At 35.8% G+C, this 20583-nt stretch overlaps 1 protein-coding gene across 2 annotated transcripts in view; it reads left to right on the top strand.

Annotated features, from left to right (window-relative positions):
• LOC136843455 (neural-cadherin-like) overlaps positions 1-17671 on the top strand; it is a 20188-nt gene extending 2517 nt beyond the window's left edge. The window contains exons 2-12 of one of the 2 annotated variants that reach the window (XM_067111992.1): positions 835-999; positions 6538-6675; positions 7634-7780; positions 8335-8608; positions 9592-11858; positions 12413-13325; positions 13507-13696; positions 14079-14314; positions 14861-15061; positions 15541-15685; positions 16398-17671. In XM_067111992.1, coding sequence (XP_066968093.1) covers positions 835-999; positions 6538-6675; positions 7634-7780; positions 8335-8608; positions 9592-11858; positions 12413-13325; positions 13507-13696; positions 14079-14314; positions 14861-15061; positions 15541-15685; positions 16398-16425 — 4704 coding nt within the window. In that variant the 3' untranslated portion in view covers positions 16426-17671. Of the gene's footprint in view, positions 1-834; positions 1000-6537; positions 6676-7633; positions 7781-8334; positions 8609-9591; positions 11859-12412; positions 13326-13506; positions 13697-14078; positions 14315-14860; positions 15062-15540; positions 15868-16397 lie in introns of those variants that run through there. The other variant, XM_067111991.1, reaches the window with a different exon arrangement.
• The last annotated feature ends 2912 nt before the right edge of the window (positions 17672-20583 follow it).

Raw genomic sequence — 20583 nt, 5'->3', positions numbered from 1 at the left:
AAGAAAGTGGTGAGAGGTGAACATGTTCGTAAAAAGCTATAGAGCCTGGGTGAAAATAAGGTACATTAGAGTTTATTTCATGATACTGGTCTAACTATTTCCATGTTTATAATTACCATTATCAGTGGCATCCTAAGCGTGATGACATTTTGATTTGCTCCAGCTAGCCCTTCTGAGCATGACTCATACTGTTTTGGCATAGATTCATAGACAGCTATCAAGTCATTAGCAGTGATTTTCAAACTGGGTGCCACAGACAGTGCCTAGAGGTACCGCAAGATTGTCATGAATTTTGTCTTGGTTAGATCATCTCAATGTACATTTGTAAAAAAAAAAAGTATACAGTAGTCTTCATATAATTACTATCAGTGTCTATATATATATATATATATATATATATATATATATATATATATATATATATATATATATATATATATATATATATATATTCATTCATGCTATATGGTGGGATGGTGAAGAAGGGGTGCCACGGTAATGATTACATTAGTTAGGGTGCCATCACTAAAAAAAGATTGAGAACTACTGCATTAAAGCTTTCACACAGAATTATGAATAATTTCCCTTTAAATAAAAAATGGAATCGATTAACACAGAACAACCACAAATGACTATGTCCTGAGCTATCAGATCATTAAAGCTTTTACAATTAATTATGAATAATTTCCTTTTAAATCAAAAATGAAATGTATTAAAATAACCAAAAGCCCATAAGGCAGATAGAACATGCACTAGATGACGTCACTCTATAGAATTAGCTTTAAAATCCTCGTAGGTTTTGTCCGTCAATAAAAAGGCCGTTTGTGTCCGCAGCACGATCTTCGAGTGGCGGTGTCCGACGGACGTTACGAGAACGACGCTACGATTATCGTCCACGTTCTAGACGTGAATGACAACCCCCCTGTCTTCGACAGACACCTGTACGAGACGCGTATTGTCGAGGAGGACGATGACGATTTGCCAAAACGCATCTTGAAGGTTGGTAATGAAGCGTAAAGAAGTGCTGATATTCAAACCAATACACCCACACGCACACACACACACGCACACACATATACCGTTTGATATCCAGTTCTATGCCTGTGGAACGTCCTACACTATTTCCTCTTGGGTGTAAGTTAAGCCCAAGGCCTTAGTGAAGCGGATACTAAAGGATATTTAGGGTATAATAATTGTGGACGAAAATATTATGCTTATAGTGTAAGTAACAAATATTCAAACACACAGACGTACATATATATATATATATATATATATATATATATATATATATACAGACGTATATATATATATATATATATATATATATATATATATATATATATATATATATATATATATATATATATATATATATATATATATATATATATATATATATATATATGTGTGTGTGTGTGTGTGTGTGTAAATATGTATATATGTACTGTGTATATATATATATATATATATGTATATATATATATATATATATATATATATATATATATATATATATATATATGTATGTATGTATGTATGTATGTATGTATGTATGTATGTATATAAAAATAAGAAGGCCCATAAAACACTATTTGAACGTTGCAACCATATGTTTCGAGCACTTCCTTCTGTGCCCCTGTTCACTGGTAAAATATGGACAAATGAAATGTTACAGGAGTATATATACAAAGCATGTGTAGGTGTGGCATTAAGTCTCCAATGGTAGGCAGGTGACCGTTCCCAAGAAGGAGGCTTAATATATACTCCTGTAACATTTCATCTGTCCATATTATACCAGTGAACAGGGTCACAGAAGGAAGTGCTCGAAATATATGGTTGCAACGTTCAAATAGTGTTTTATGGGCCTTCTTATATTGATATTACACTGTGGTATTACAGTAAAAGACAATCATATATATATATATATATATATATATATATATATATATATATATATATATATATATATATATATATTATTTATACATATACATATATTAAATATATATATATATACATATATATATATATATATATATATATATATATATATATATATATATATATATATATATATATATATATATATATATATGTATATATATAAATATATACTGGGTGTTTTGAAATTAGAACCCCCCCTCCACAGAACAAATGGAAAGTTATGAAGTTTTCTGCTATATCCTATCTCCAAGTACATTATTTTAAGTTTCTATTAAGCTATTTTTCATTTTACATTTCTTGTACTTTCAGACTGAGTGACGGAGTTAGATACAGCCATGGCTAACGACTCAAAGGAAATCAGATGGATTGACCAAATCTGGGCTATAACCTTCAGAGAGGCCAGGGATGCTGGCGCATCCCTCATTTCACGTTCCTGGATAGCTAAATACATTAAAATAGATGAATCCTTTGTTAAAGAAACTGCAACAAAAATCCATATGACTGTCATCGCAAAAAGAGTGAGAATCTTGGAAGGGCTGAAGTCCTTTCTCAGGAGCCAAAAGACATCATAGCTGAGGCAGTGGGTAGACCAAGAAAGTCTTTACGTAAATTGGCGCTTGAACTAGAAACCAAAAGGGGAAAGAAGAGAAGTTATAGTGCTGTATATCGTGAGTTGAAAAAATCTGGTATCAAGCCATTTCATGTTATCAGCAAGCCCAACATCACTCAGCAACAGAGAGAAGACTATGCATGGTTTTGTGGTTCATTTCTTAAAGGTTGGGATGAAGCTGACTTTCTCCATGTTGCCGCATCAGATGAATTCTTCATTTACACAGTCAGAAAGCCAAATCATAAAAATGACATCATTTGGGCTGCAAAGTTGGATGATATCAGCGATGACATGCACTATCGCCAAGTTGTGAAATTTCCTGAATGTTTGGGAATTTTTCTGTTTCACAGCCAAATGGTAAATGTGGATCATCAAAGAAAAAGGACAGTCATGGAATGGTGAATACTTCAGAGAAACTGTGCTTACTGGTGGAGTATTTCCCTTCCTCAAAGATCCTGAAAATGTGTTAACTGTTGAAGAAGTTACATTTTTGCATGATAAGGCACCATGTTTCAAGGCTCTTCAGACACAGGAGCTGCTTCGAAACAGTGGTATCGATTTCTTCTCGTCAAGTGAATTTCCAGGTAGCTCCCCTGACATCAATGTGTGTGAAAACATTGGTAGTATCTTAAAGGATCGTGTTGAAGCGTGCACAGTCAACTATGAAGGTATACCAAGCCTCGACGACCTGCGAAGAGAGGTGACCGAAGTGCTCAGGGAAATGGAGTTTGAGTTTCAGCTTTTTTGCGATTTGCTGAAATCATTCCCCTCAAGAATGCAGGCTGTGGCACAGGCAGATGGAGGCCACACAAAATATTAAATACTCAGAGAGAAACTTAAATAAATACCTGTTCTGAATTACTTTTGTTTTTGTCCATATCAATTTTAGTTTATGCTGTAGGGGGGCCTCTAATTTCGAAACACCTTGTACATATATATATATATATATATATATATATATATATATATATATATATATATATATATATATATATATATATATATATATATACATATACATATACATATATATATATACATACATACATACATACATTCATTCATACATACACACTGTCCAATTCAGCCAGATACTACACACTGTATTACGTAAAAAGGAATCTCTTTATTCGAGCCTAGTAGAGAGGAAAATAAGTCATTATTTTTTGCGAAATCCTGGGATTCTAATTATGGATTAAACCAAAAGAAAAAAGGATGAAATTGGTGAAAATGAAAAGAACGAAAAACACCTCCATTATTCACTCCGATTTCAGGTCAAAATTCTCTCTTTCCTCCGCAGCTTCAAAATAAAAAAAAAAATCGTGAAAGAATATTTCAGGGAAACGGTAAATCGCTTCACTGAACGTCAGTCATAATGATTATGAAATTATCCACCTAGACACCTAATTGAATACCTGGAGTGATACTTAAGTAACTACACTAATGGAAAGTACAGTTTCGACTGATAACCAAAGTTTACTTAATGATATTTTTACTACTGAATAGTTTTCAGAAATTTAGGTAACTATTTTGATTTGTCCTTCTGTTACTTCTTTCAAATGAACACCAGACTCTTTCAAGTCAATGGCACCTGTGGGTTTGTCCCATGTGAATAGGGTACATCTTCTGAATAATAATAATAATAATAATAATAAAGGCTCGTCCCATATGAATAAGGTACATCTTCTGAATAATAATAATAATGTCATTAAACACTGCCGAAAGCAGCAATGCTTTCCCTCCTTTATAAAACCTTTTTTTAATGTGTGCTTCGTATTCTGGGGGAACCTATAGACAACCACTTCAGAAAGACAATAGGCTTTCTGATAGGTTATTTGAGCTCAGGAGTCTATCCAATAACCAGCCGTTCTGAGCACTAGGCTCCTCTATCGGTGAAATGAAAGACAAAAGAAGCCCAAAGTAAAATGAAACTAAAAACAAATGCCTTTAGCCCAAATTCTATATTCAGTTCAATATATTTTAGTTTTCTACAAATCCATTGTTATTTTTAATTGAATAACAAAAGGATAGGTAACATCACAAATCGGAAATGCAATAAAATGGTATATTGTTAAGATTATCTTCGACTGTCTTTTGCGTTTGATGATACTTCCCCACAAAGGTTTCATTTGATCTCGGGGAGAGAGAGAGAGAGAGAGAGAGAGAGAGAGAGAGAGAGAGAGAGAGAGAGAGAGAGAGAGAGGGTTAGACGTCGGTAGCAGTATTCGGACAAATTCAAGTTATGGTAGATATATACCGGTCAATAATTGAAATTTACCGCTCAGATTATGATTTATCATACCTCACATGAATAATGAAAATGACTTTTAGTTTTCTGTAAAAGAAAACTATTGTGCCGGCTTTGTCTGTCCGTCCGCACTTTTTTCTGTCCGCACGTTTTCGGTCCACCCTCAGATTTTAGAAACTACTGAGGCTAGAGAGCTGCAAATTGGTATGTTGATCATCCACCCTCCAGTCATCAAACATACCAAATTTCAGCCCTCTAGCATCAGTAGATTTTACATTATTTAAGGTTAAAGTTAGCCATGATCGTGCTTCTGTTAACCGTATAGGCCAGGCCACCAAAGTTTCATGAGCCGCGGCTCATACAGCATTATACCGAGACCACCGAAAGATAGATCTATTTTCGGTGGCTTTGATCATACGCTGTACAGAAAACTAGATTGCGCCGAAGAAACTTCGGCCCATTTTTTACTTTTTTTTTTATTCTAATCAATATATATACTTTAATGAAAAGATCGATTGAGTGATGAAACTTCGCCACTAAAACAATACCCAAACCTAGATAAAATTGTCTTATGACTTCAACCACGAACTCATTAACAATCTCTTTTGAGTCCCAACGAAATCTTTCACTTCAGCAATGAAAGGATTAGCGAGATAATTGGCACTTGAGATACCTCAGCGTCGTCATTGTATCCCCACGCTAAAAATGTCTTAATTGGTCGGAATGTTCTTTATCAAACCTTGCAGTATGTCGAATTGAGTCTCTTTTTATATATGTATGGTTGGGATGTTTCTCTCAATCAGTTTACCCTAATTTTCTTTAAACGTTTATTTTCTTTTCAAGACAATGGTGATGTTTTTACAAGGTATTTAGGAGAGGTTTGGGCTAAGGTGAAAATTCACCAGTCTAGTGAGTACCGAAAGTTCATCTTAAGAGAAATTGTTATAAAGAATTGTTGTAATATTCTTTAAACTGTTTTTTTTTTTTTTCAAGACAATGGTGATGTTTTTATAAGGTGTTTAGGAGAGGTCTGGGCTAAGGTGAAAATTCACCAGCCTAGTGATTATCAAAAGTTCAGCTTAAAAGAAATGATAAAGAATTGTTGTCAATATTCCATTTATGAAATATAGGCTATCAAGCCAATCACATGTGCACTTTCAGCCACTCAGCGCTTAAAATAGTGAAAAGTGGGAGTTAGAGTGGCTGAACAGCAAGATAAATAGATCAAGAAAATAAAGGGGATTAACTATAAGACTCTAAAAATCGATCTGAGAGAAAATACCTCAGTTGCACTGACAAGTAATAGTTAGAGAAGTTGAACAGTACACCACATTAGGTGCACTGACGCCACTGCCCCACCTACCTGGAAATGTTGAAAATAACCTGAAGTGTAAGTATTTGGACCTACCTGTTATTATTATTATTATTATTATTATTATTATTATTATTATTATTATTATTATTATTATTATTATTATTATTCATGAAAATCTCATAATGGCATGAGTCGCTAAAATGGTGAAGAAATCCGCATTGGTATAAGTGTAGATATATATTTATTAAAAACATACAAAACATGAGCTTCCGAGAACCTGCTCGATTCTCCTCAGCTGAGAAAAAGCTCTCGTTTTGTGTGTTTTTTTATATATATCTATACTTACACCATTGTGGGCTTCTTCACCATTATTATTATTATTATTATTATTATTATTATTATTATTATTATTTCCAGGTAACTGTGACAGACGGGGACTATGATCGACCCTCGAATGTCGTCTTTTCTCTCTCTGGACAAGGAATCGACATCGAAAATCCAGCAAATTCTCAATTCCAGATCATACCTACCACAGGTGAAATATTTGTTAATAAGGTTCGTATTGGAACTACCGCCATTATGTAAAGACGTGCAGTGCATATATATATATATATATATATATATATATATATATATATATATATATATATATATATATATATATATATATATATATATATATATATATATATATATATGTGTATATATATATATATATATATATATATATATGTATGTATGTATGTATGTATGTATGTATGTATGTATGTATGTATATATATATATATATATGTATATATGTATGTATGTATGTGTATGTATATATGTATGTATGTATGTATATATATGTATATATATAATATATATATATATGTGTGTGTGTGTAATTACATATGTCTGGTAAAAGTGACCAGTGGATTCTACATATATATATATATATATATATATATATATATATATATATATATATATATATATATATATATATATATATATATATATATATATTATATATATATGTGTGTGTGTATGTATCTATATATGTATATATATACATATATATGTGTGTATGAGTGTGTGTGTATATATATATATATATATATATATATATATATATATATATATATATATATATATATATATATATATATATATATATATCATATTTGTAAAAACTTAATCCCTTTTATGTTCATATATCGAGTACAGGCACAGTTATTCATTTATCATTCCTCTTCTTTTTATTTATTAAAAAATAAGTAAATAAAAGCTAATTAAAAAAACAAATTTCATATATATTAAAACTGATCATTCTGCATTATCAAATAATATTCACGTTTGATCGTTCGTAAATTAAGATTGTACAGACGAAATCATAAGTGAAACCAATTAATTCTCCGTGACTTGATAGTTTCCGGGAAAGAAGATCTAATACTATTTATGGTAACTTGACACGGTCAACAATAAAATCAGTTGACAGGAAAGATTGCTGATGGTGACCTATCCTCCCCAGCCCATAGATCGAGATTACCCAAGAGGTCGACCAAATTGGGTCCTAACAGTGTTCGCCCAGGACGAGGGCGGGACAGGACTGGTCAGCTACAGTGAGGTCGTTGTCAAGGTTAAAGACATCAATGACAACCCTCCAGTTTTCCCAGAGGTATGGATAATTCCAGTCATGTGGAGAGAATGGGGGAGCCTAGTTTGGCAAAATTTGTGCATATTTTAGTGAAGGGGGGATGTATGAAAGGAAAGGCTTAGAAAGAGCTGGAGATGAAGTGAAACGGGTATTGGTTAGGGAGGGGTTTCAGAAACTAGGAAACTAAGGAGTGAATGTGAGATGGAGGTGTGGCACAATGTGTATGGGAGACTTCGTTGAGCTGCTAATGAGTCATATACATTAGCCCTGAAGCAGCTAATGAGGAAGTTTTTGGCACATTATGTTAATCCATCATTTTGGAGACAAAGCATGAATGCTCCAGTAGTCTTTGTCCTATCTTTTCCTGGAGCCTCTTTATATATATATATATATATATATATATATATATATATATATATATATATATATATATATATATATATATATATATATACAATTTATTCTTATCTTTCTATAAATAAACATCCGATAACAAGAAGGTATTTCTTCTATACTATTAAGACCTCAAAAACACCTCCATGATTCTCTTATCGTTTTGTTTTCTTTCTATGCAGGTGCTCTATTATGGCAACGCCACGGAAAACGGCCCACAAGGTCAGGAGGTCATGACCTTGAAAGCGGAGGACTACGACGACCCGAGAGAGGGCTCAAACGCCCAGATGACCTACACTCTAAAGGAAGTGCCCATCGAGAGGAAAACTGATAAGCCAATGTTCATAATAGAGTCTGGGACGGGCATTATCAGGACGAATATCTGTTGTCTGGACAGAGAGGAGACCCAGGGTTATCTGGTACAGGTGGTAGCGACAGACGGTGGAGGATTCACAGGTGATCTTAAATAGGCAAAAGGTTTTAGGAAGCGATTGCTTAGATGTATAATGATTGGATATATGCATAAGAATGGAATGTTATATTAAGTCCAAAGGCCCAAGCGCTAGGACCCGTGAGGGGAAATTGAGAGTAAAAAGGACTTGAAGGTGTAACAGGAGGAAAACATCGCAGTTATAATATGAAACAATTGTCAGGAGAGGGTGGACAGCAAGATGGAAGAAAGAGAATATGAACAGGGGTACGGTGCAAGAAGTGAAAGGTGTTTCAGCTAGGGGCCGAAGGGACGCTGCAAAGAACCTCAAGTGATGTGGGTAGTGTTGTCAGTGTACCTCACGCAGTGCACTGTAGGCATTACTTGAGGTTCTTTGCAGAGTCCCTTCGGCCCCTAGCTGAAACACCTTTCATTTCTTTTACTGTACCTCTGTTCATAGAGAGGAATTAGTTTTGTTTCCCAATCTCACTGTCTCATTGATATTTTCGTATTATTCTTGTCGTTTGTTGCATTATTATCATGCATATCATGAACCGACAACTGCGATTTTTTCATATTCTCATCAGTTTATGAAAAATTTCATTATCATCACCTTATAAACTTAAAAGATTTTCTTATCAAAAAAATATTCAAACTTAAAAATATCTCTAAGAGCTGTTATTTTAAATGCAAATTGTATGAGAATAGTAAGGATACCGTTTGAAAAGTATATGACCAAGAATTTAGGAAGTGCCAAAGTTTTGAGAAGTAAATATAGTGTACAGATCTCATTACCCGAAAGGCACCTGGAATAATGTTCAAATTTTATTGTGCTTGTGTTTGATCATTTCTTTATTTAAGTAGTTATTAACTGATAGTACCTACAAGATTCTTATATATACATACATACATATATATGTATATATATATACATATGTAGCTTTAATTTATATTTCTTCTAAGAACAGATAGGGTTCCTCTTTATTATTTACAAAATTTTCTTCCACAGGAACAGGTACAGCAAGCATCCTCGTTTTGGACGTGAATGACACGCCTCCTAAATTCTCCAAAGAAGAGTGGGTCGTTGAGACTGATGAAACTGGTGAATTGACTGTGCCCATTGGTCCTATACTAACGGTGTCTGCTTCTGATATGGATGAGATCAATGATTTCAGTTACAGAATCATAGTTTCATCAGGCTTTGGCTCAGACAAGTTCGCTATGAAAACAAATAGAGATGGGACAGGGTCGCTCATGATTGCTAAACCTTTAGATTTCGAGGATCCTACTCAGGTATACGGCTTTAAGTTCCAGATAGGAGTGAGTGACACAGGCGAGGAAGGCTTCCACGATAGCCGTCACACAGCCAAAGCCTGGGTCCGAGTGAGGTTAAAAGACATTAATGACAATGAACCCCAGTTCATCAACCCGATATCAGAGGTTCGTGCATTTGAGAATACCCCAGTCGGTAAGACCCTTGTAATTCTATCTGCGTCAGACCTTGATAACAGTGGTCACAGCAAAGTGGTCTACTCAATAGAACGCAGCTCGAACAAAAACAAACATTTCCGCATCGATGGCGCTGGATCTGTGATTGTTCAGAGGACCTTGGACAGAGAAACTGATCCATATCATCTACTTCAGGTCATGGCCACTGACGATGGTATCCCTGCAAGGACAGGCACTACCACGCTGACAGTCATTGTGATGGATATCAATGATAACGCCCCACAGATCCTTGAATATTACTATCCTGTTTTACATGAGAATCGTCCCCCGGGGGAATTCGCTGAAATTCTTGCAGTAGATTTTGACGACCCGTTAAAAGGTAATGGTCCGCCATTCGAGTTCAAGCTTAGTCCTCTTGCTCCCGATGAAATTAAGTCTTCTTTCAAAGTCGTGAATTCCCCAAGTGAAGCAAATGGTGAGGGCGTAGCGAAGATTGTCTCTCACAGGACTTTTGATCGTGAGGTTCAGAAGGAATATCATGTTCCCATCGTTGTCAAAGACTCCGGAGTGCCTCCAATGTCTGGCACTTCAACCTTGACTGTTCTTATTGGTGATGAAAACGATAATAATATGGAAAGTGGAAAAAAAGATATTCTGTTTTACAATTATAAAGGTAGGGCTCTAGATACCCAGATTGGTCGTGTTTATGTCTGTGACCCTGACGACTGGGACACAGCAGATAAAAGGTTCACCTGGGCAACAAACCCTCATCCAAACTTTCAACTTGATGAGGACACTGGTATGATTACCATGAAACAAGCTGCCAGTGAAACGTCATATAATCTTCAGTTCATTGTACACGACACTAAGTATCAGTCGAGAGCAGAAGGTGCGGTTACTGTGAAAGTGAGACATGTGTCTGAGACAGCTGTCAAAAATTCTGGTTCAGTTCGTATTGAAGCTATTAGCAGTGAAGATTTTATAAGTCAGTGGGATTACAGAACTAAGACAGCAAAGAAAAGCATAGCAGACAAGTTCAAGGAAAAATTAGCAAAGATATTTGAAGTGAATTCCTATAACATTGACCTTTTCAGTATAATGTCAAGACTAGTGAAACCACAAGTTACTGATATTTTCTTTTCCATTTTTGATTCTTGGTATCTCAGTTCCTTTAAAGTGAATGGCTTGCTGTTGTTCCACAAAGACGAAATAGAAAGAGAACTTGGATTAAGCATTGTCTTGGTTGGAATAGATGAATGTTTGTATGAAAACTTGCACTGTGATGGTTCGTGCACTAGTAAAATTGAAGTGGTTCAGCCCCAGTATCTAATAGATGCCAACAGAACTTCATTTACTGGAGTCCAAATAAAAGTTATACCTGAGTGTGTGTGTGGTACAAATTTACCTGTGAAAAACTCATGCCAGCCAAATCCGTGTTTTAACAATGGCCGTTGCTTGCAAAAAGGATCTAATGTAGATTGTCTGTGCCCTGAAGGGTACGATGGTCCAAGATGCCAAAGTCTGGTTAGGAATTTTTTGGGAAATGGATTTGCTTGGTTCCCACCATTACGAACTTGTGAAACACCTCACCTAAGTGTAGAATTTATGTCAACACAAAATGAAGGGCTCTTGTTATACAACGGCCCACTCACGTTCCACTGGGATAGACCATATCCATGGACAGACCTGATATCCCTGGAACTTATTAATGGAAGACTCCAGTTTCTGGTTGATTTTGGATCAGGAATGCTTCAGCTTCAAGTTAATGGTACTGAACCATTAACTGATGGCAGCTGGCACAGAGTAGATGTGTTCTGGGACAGAGAGGTGAGTCTCACTTGTGTGACTTAACCTTTAAACAATATTTAGACCTTGTAGAGATATATGAATATTTTTTTTTATCTGGAAGCATCTCTTGTTGGTTACTATACATATCTTCCTTAGAATATATGTAAACAATAATTCTGTATCAAAATAATTCATGTCAGATTTTGAAATCTTAATTTTATACAAATATGCTTGATTTTGATTTTTATGGATGTTTTAATATGTCTAATTGATATTTTAGTTTAAATGGCCTCTTATTCACTCTTAATGCCTTCTTTCTAAACATGAAACAATAGAAAATCACGTTATCCCAAAAAATTTTTATATTTTAGGACGTAAGAAAAAAGTCATGTATAAGAAAAAAAATATATGCTTTGTATCGATGATCACAATAAAGAACGAGTAAATTTAAAATTCTCTGCTTTATTTTACTGAAAAAGAACTTTCCTAGATTGATAACTATGCCGAGTCTTGAAGCGAAGTCATTTGAAAGAGTAATTAGCCACTAAATATATAGCAATAAATAATGTATTGATATCTAACCCTGCTTTCAGATTGCCTGGATAGTTGTAGATCAGTGTAAGAACGCAAAGATCTACGAAATAGGAGACAGAGCAGAGAAATTTGTGGATCTGTCCACTTGCCAAGCCCGTGGTAAACTTCCGCCATTCAGCGAGTTATTAAATGTTAACAGTCCATTGCAGGTCGGTGGTTTAGCTCGGCCACTTTACCACCACAGTCTGAAGCTTGGTCAAAGCCTTATTATGGGAAAACCATTTCGAGGCTGTATCAGGAACCTCCGAATGAATAGCCACCTCTATGACTTATCCCGTCCGAGTCTTCATAAGAATAGCGAAATGGGATGCCTCCGCTTCGACAGGTTATGCAACCGCAATGCTACGATTGTAGGGTGTGGACCCCATGGACAATGTGATGGGTCCATACATGAGCCTTTTTGTCACTGTAATCCTGGCTGGAAAGGACCTTACTGTAATGAGCCAACTGTTCCTGCATATTTCAAAGCCGAATCATTTGCTAAATATGGTTTGTCCTTCACTATAAACCCGTTCAAGATACATATACAATTGAGGTTTAGAACCTGGGAAAGAAATGGTGAGCTTTTTAGGCTGTCAAATGAAATAAATAACTTGTATGTAATTGTGGAGATTAAAGAAAGTTACTTACAGTTTCGTTACAACTTGAATAGCATCAAACCAGATGAACATTACTTGTGCCTTCCAGCACTGGCTGTCAACAATGGTGAGTGGCATGTTGCCCAAATAGAACGATTTGGTCCTACAGTTGTTCTCTCTCTGGATGGTGGAGAGGGGCACAGGTACAATGAATCCTCTTCCACTTCGAGGCTTTTGCCTATGGATGTAGACGAGCTCAATGGAATATACATGGGTGGCAAAGCTGACTACACCAGTGCCAACATCTTCACTGTGCAGAACGATTACAAATATGGTAACCAGTCTATTCGTTCTTGGGCATCCCTTGCCATATTCATTTGCTAATTTCACTAAATAGATGCATGTTTAACAATGTCATTAATGATAAAAAACTGGGAGTATGTTTTACCAAAGATATTTCTAAATTAGTCAGTGTCATTATGCCAAAGACATGATGATAGTAGTATGAATTTCAGGTTGCATAGATGATCTTCGACTAGACGGTAGAATCCTGCCTTTGCCTCCTGGACTTACTGGCAACCAGTGGGCACAAACTACGGTTTTCAACAATATTGTTACACAGTGTGCTTCACACAATCAGTGCCTTAATGTAACGTGCATTGCCCCTCTAACTTGCAAGGAATTGTGGAAGAAGCATGAGTGTGGGTAAGTCTGAGTACTCAATGGGACGTGTATTTCTAACCTATATTTGCAGTTTATAGTCCAAAAAAGTGTGCCCTAAATGTCTCCTGTTTGTTGATATAGATTATAAGCTCTGATAGTTAAAAAAAAAACTGGTATTTATTTGATTCAAGAAAATACTAGAAATCAAAGAATTAGAGGTGGAATTTTGCTCTTAGATCAGATAAAAGAAGAGGAAATATGCTCAAAACATTTTGATTTGGCAGCATAGCATGATGGCAATGTATAATAGAACAGATGGAAGTACTATTGTAATTGGAGTAATTGGCTGTTTATATAACCAGACGAAACAACCATCGAATACATATTTATGAGTCATCCACTCCTTTCAATTCTCGTCCATCAGTTGCCCAGATGGAACTCAGCTCTCCAAGGATCATCGGGTCTGCCTCGATAAAGACGAGTGCCTCTCCAGCCCATGTAAAAACGGCGGCACTTGCCGTAACCAGCACTCGTCTTACAAGTGCTATTGTCCCGGTGGGTACATCGGCATTAACTGTGAGAGGATCGCGGATGCTGACAAGACGCAGTGGAATCTGCCGGCGTACGCTGCGATCATAGTTTGCATCATCATCGTCCTGGGTAATCTCCAAATCGCTGTGAACTTTCGAGTTTGGCAGTATCTTCCGTAGGGGGAGGGCTTAGCGCTGCCAGTGTTTCTCACTTGGTACCGTGTAGGCGTTACTAAAGGACATTTGCAAAGTCCCTTCGTCCTCCTAGCTGCGTTTACTTCTTAGCCTTTAACTTTACCTCCATTCCTGCTTCCTTTCACCAATCTTGCTGTCCAGCCTCTTTCACTATTACTTCTTAGTGCAACTGTGGGGATTTCGTCTAGTTCAACCCTTAGAATCTTGTACTGAGTCTCCTTTATTTTCTGGATCTTTTTTCATCACGCTGCCCAACCACTCCAACTCCCTCTGTCCACTGTCTTAAGAGCTGAATGGCCGAAAGTGCCCTGGTGCTTGGCTTGGCAGCCTATATTTCATAGATTAATGATTACATTGATGAAGTTTGATGGTAATCCATTCTTCAGTATGTTGTTGCCTGGTATTGAAAAATGATTGCTTATATTTTTTTTTTTTTAAGTTTTGTATTTATTAGCTTCACATGCTGCGTCATCTTTCACAGCTCTGGTAATTCTGTGTCTGTTCTGTCTCCGTCGCAAGCGGCCGCGGTTGCCAAAGAACGAAAGAAACGCGGTGCAGTTTGAGGCGGATTTGAGAGCCGACGGACAAGGTCGAGCGGGTGAAGTAACCACACTAGATTTGACAGCTTTGAATTTCCACGCTGTCTCGACGCTGTCTAATGGTGGGAGCTTGAATTCAAAAGGTTTGTACAGCGTTTCTTACAGTCTATTAGTTCTCTCTCTCTTGTGATACCACGTTGAACACTTTTTCTACTGAACTTTAGAGTGAAGTAGTGAAACGAAGTTCTCTCGCAAGATGATAGATATTTTTTTTTTATATCACAAACTAGAAAATTTTACTTTTACTTACTTAAAATTTCAAGTACCAATTGCACAATAAAACAGAGAGATAGAATAGTCTTGTATTGCATATTATTTTCTTAAGACTATGTAAGCAAAGACCAGTGTCGTATATAATTTTCTCAAACTTATGAAAGCGATAACCTGTGTCGTATAGGTATAAAATAATTCTATTCGACAGGCTTTTCTCTTCGTTAACAGAATAAGGTCGAAAGGTTCCTTTGGTCAATAATTTTCAGAAATGCTTTGACATTTTATCAATATCAGTAGAAAATGCAGTGACTAGCAACCGCATGCTATACAAAACCCATTCATTCAACAGATACGTCAATCAGCAGTGGTATAGAAAACGTTGATGTCATCGTCTGCAACCCAGAGAGACCGAGGTCCTTCAGTCAAGAGGCGCCTCCTCCTGACTGGAATGACGTTCCTACTTTTGCAATCGAAAGAGGAGATACTCCTCAGAGGTATGATACGAATGCTGTAGTCCTTTACGGATCTTTCCCAGATAGTGACCCCCGATATGTATCCATCTTTGCGGCGTGGTGCGTACAAGCCCGTTGGGAATGACCGTAAAAGCATAAACAAAAGACTGTAAATATCATAAAGATAATGACCCCAAGAAATATTAGTCCTAGACAACGAACCCCACACCCCCGCGTCGAAAACCCTTGGGGGTCACTATCTAGGAAAGGTCCATGGAGTGTTTTGTGAGGTACTGTCCTTTTTCAAGATTTGACGATACACTGGTGTTTTGTATTTCTTAAGGCCATTTATGTAGTCCAACATACGTAACGAATTTGTATACAAGATTCTTGTATACATACTACACAGTTACATCAGTGACACATCTTTCTCTCCATCTATATATATACAGTATATATATGTATATAAATTTTTGACTCACATCAGGATCGAACCCAGGTCTCTCAAATGAAAGACCAGAGCGCTGCCAACCAGGTTGATGTGAGTCAGAAATTTATTTCTGTTCCACACGTAATTGTGTTGATATTCCCAACAGTATATATATATATCTATATATATATATATATATATATATATATATATATATATATATATATATATACAGTATATATACATATATATATATATGTGTGTGTGTGTGTGTGTGTGTGGACATAGCTTCATAGGTATTTCTTGACATTTTCTCATTTTCAGAGGCACACTACAACGAACAAAATTTTGACCATCGAAGAAGACTCTGCGTCAGTTTTCTTGTAATGGATAAAGACGGACTCGGAACTTGGTGGGAAAGGGCTGGTATACCATCCCATAATTTTTCGAAGGGTAAAAAAAAAAAAGAAAACCAGGAAAGTATTCGTTATTTTGTTCTAAGTTAAGATTTTACGTGAACTCGTAACTCTCAAGATATAGGTGTTTTTTTTTTTATTTGAAATGTGCTGAAAAAGATCGTTGTCTTATAAGTGGCTATTTTAGTTTCGTATGTCTCAAGATATGTTTTTTTTTTTAAGATTTGAAATGTGTTGGAAAAAATTAGGTACTCTATAATTGGAAGGATTAGTTCCATATGTCATTATGCTTTTCAGGTTCTGCATTCACCAGAACTTCTACTTTTAATATTTTTGCTTTTTTTAAACTTTTCTTGTTTTTATTTTTAATAACCTCTAACGTTCTATCTTCAAATGCACGTGAACGAACATAGCATATTAAGTGTAAATAATACCTGTGGTTGTCGTGTCACTGATTAAATTGATATCTTAATAAAAATAAATTAAGTGGGTATATGTATTAACATGGGGCACCTTTATATTTTTATGGACCAAAGAACTGTAGGAATTAGAAGTATGCAGGTTTGCGTCAGTCATCTGTTTTTTTTTTTAATATTGTCTACCAATGATATTATACTGGTTAATATTCGACAATTATTTAGTTACTTACAGTATTTAATAGCAGTACAGTAATCAGGACTGGCTGTAATTGAAATGTTGTATTTTTCAATATTTTTTTTTTATTTTTTTATTCAGTAGATGAAACCTATTCACATGGAACAAGCCCACCAAAGGGGCCACTGACTTGAAATTCAAGCTTCCAAAGAATATATTGGTTTCAAACTCCCGCCACAGAGCCCACACCGCGGCAGTAACTGATCACGATACAGAGCCAGTGATTTCTCGTCGCCCTGGGGGAGGCGCAGACTTATGGCATCTGAGTGGCATACCAAGACACTAACCACTATACCAGCGACCAATAGTGTCGTAATATAATTGAAGGAAGCACAATGTTTTCTACATCATGCTAATGGCTGCGCCATTTCACGTTTGAGAAGCAAAGTTGTGGAAGAATTGTTTATCAATCAGTTTTACAAGATGTTACCAGTTAGGTCAGGCTCTTTGAAAACATGAAGGGTGATATTTATGAGACAATATATTTTTTAAACATACGTGTACAATAAAGTTTACCTATACATAGAATTTCCCTGACCTTGATATTAAACGCCGATGATGTACCAAGAATATTATATATATAGGCTTCACAGGAACAGTACACGTAGTCAGGCAAAGAGGACATCGAGACGCCTTGCTGTCTTGTTCCCTGAGAACGAAGGTAGTTTTTGGAAACTGCCGGTTCTTTTTTGCTAACATCATGGTTTACATTTGTTCCTTTCTTTTCTCTGTCTCTTATGAGAAACAGTCTTTTTGAGGGAGTGAGTGGCTGGGGACAGAAGGCGAAGACGTTCGCGAAATATTCCATATAATAATTTTTCATTCCGACATTTGTAATACACTGTAAGAACGTGATTGTGAAATTTGTACTCTTTATTATTATTATTATTATTATTATTATTATTATTATTATTATTATTATTATTATTATTATTATTATTAAACAGTGAGGTGACCAGTGAGCAGGACGACTAGATGTATCGGAAAATGGTATTTGAAAATAAGTTTCAAATTTTCCTTTGTGGTCGGTGAAATTTTTCCTAAGCTAGTTTTTTTTTATTTTTATTTTTTGCTTCCTATTCCATGTGATCCCGTGCCACAAGAAGCTCTCACATTTAATGATAGCCAAGGTCCTTGGTTCACTAAAACGAATGCCGTCTAACTTCTGTTACTATTAAAGGCTTCAGTGTATTAACAGAATATGTATCTGTATGGCCTTTAAAGCAAGCAAGGCGAGCAGGCACCACAAGCACCAAAGGAGCATCCAAAAGGTTTCCTTGGGAATAAATAGAATTTGTCTCCGGTTCGCAAGGAAGATTTTGTGCTTCTCTGAGCCAGACCCAAGAGAGACAAGGTCTGCCCAATTGATTGGAGTCGCCTCCCCCCCTGGGGTAACTACGTAGGCGATGACGTATCTCAGAGGTACCTGCTCGTTACGGCAATTCACCTGCTGACGCAGTAAGGAGGTTGACTAAGCTCCGGCTACATGGAGGATTTTTGGGGGGAGGTGAGCAGACCCCCTCTTTCTCTTGGTCTTGGTCTTGGCAAGAAACTGCTGCGTGAAAGACAAGTCTCCTCATTCACGTAAGTTTTGTGTTGTAACTTTCCTAGCCTGAACATCGGGGTCGCATGTCACTCTTCGCGAGAGGTAATGTTGCTGTCGTTGAAAAAACACTAGCAGAATTTAAGCTGATGTTTTCTGGACATTTGTACTCACTCTTGTTACAGTTATTGAATGGGTGACAGTTTTTTCTTTTGATAGAAAAGCGATTAAAGCAAAATCAATTTGTACGGTAGAGACATATTCATTGTAGTAATATAAAATGGTAGAAATTAAGTTCCCTCTTTCAGAAGGACACTTTTGGTTTCGAGAAGTATGTTACAGCTCTCCAGAGCAATCTTTCATGCTGCCTTATGCTACGAATCTTTAGTAAATAGTGTAAATATTTCTGAGGATATTAATAAAGCGATTCAAAGCATGTTCTATTTCCGTATGAAAAATATTTAATCATTTACAGTCCAGTAAGTAGATATTACAGTATTTAGTTAAAAACAGTTGTATCAGTGATTCGTGAATTTTTCACAAACGCATCTTAATTAACAGGAATGAAACATCTAACTCAATATTTCAAGATCAGTCTTCTAATGATACACAAGCAATCTAGTGATATATTTTCATCATTTTTCGAGGACAATAATTCAAATGTCTATTGACAAGTTCAGAAATTTCACGCAATATGCATGCAAGGGTCGCCAAAACTTCTTTATGGGGAGCCTTTCTTCCTGATAACTTACAAGTTTGTGGAGGAAACTCCTCATTAAAGGGTTTAAGGGATATAATTATCACTTACAAGTTGGCACTTGGAAGTTTTAAAGTGTCTACCAAGTTCTTGTAGCGTCATTTGAACACTTGATCTTCATCCTTTCTCCTTATAATTAATAATTAGTTCACACTGATAAATATGGAGTTATAAACTAGAAACGAAACATGTTCCACATGATGAATATTTACAAGAGAAGACTGTCTCTATGCGGCAGTTGTATAAACACACTCATTCAGAAAATAACACATTATGAATGAAGAGAGTCAAAGGTTATTTTACAGATTTCAGGGAAAGTTAAGCCGAATTCTGAATGTACACGCCATAATTTGAAAGTATCATATCTTTGTAATCTTTATTTTTTCTTGGCCACTGAATGTGTGAATTGTCCAAGGAAATGTTAAAATGTAACGAATGTTTTGTTGGGAACATACATACATATATATTAACTTTATCACGTACACAATTGTTCTGTGCATTAGTAGAATTACTACAAGGACCTCATTCAGACTGGATGGTATCTAATGGAGTATTTATTCATAAAAAGTTGCAAGATTTCTTGGACAAACAGTCCACATTATCAAGTATCCGTACCTATACTTGATAATGTGGACTGTTTGTCCAAGAAAGCTTGTAACTTTTTCTGAATAAATACTCCATTAGATACCATCCAGTTTGAATGAGGTCCTTTTAGTAATACTGTACATATACATTTTTTTTTTCGTTTTAACGTGCTTTTTCCCATTTTTATATGGGGTAAGCACGATGCCTTTTTTTGAAGGACTTTGATTTGGCGTTGGGGTAGGCCGTATTCTCGATCGGCTGCCCTGCCTGACATCACTTAGACCCCGGTAGCGAATGTGTACATGTATCGTACCAAATCCCCAGCTCCCTTTCTCCCAGCAGCGAGGAGAACTGAGCGGTTAGGTCGACAGTAGCATATATATATATATATATATATATATATATATATATATATATATATATATATATATGTGTGTGTGTGTGTGTGTGTGTGTGTGTGTGTGTGTGTGTATATATATATATATATATATGTACATATATATATATATATATATATGTATGTATCTACATATATACATGTATACATATACTGTA

This window comes from Macrobrachium rosenbergii, chromosome 11 (genome assembly GCF_040412425.1).
Source record: "Macrobrachium rosenbergii isolate ZJJX-2024 chromosome 11, ASM4041242v1, whole genome shotgun sequence".
Lineage (NCBI taxonomy): Eukaryota > Metazoa > Arthropoda > Malacostraca > Decapoda > Palaemonidae > Macrobrachium > Macrobrachium rosenbergii.
Note: the sequence above shows the minus strand (reverse complement) of the source record. Positions and strands in the feature narration are given on the sequence as shown.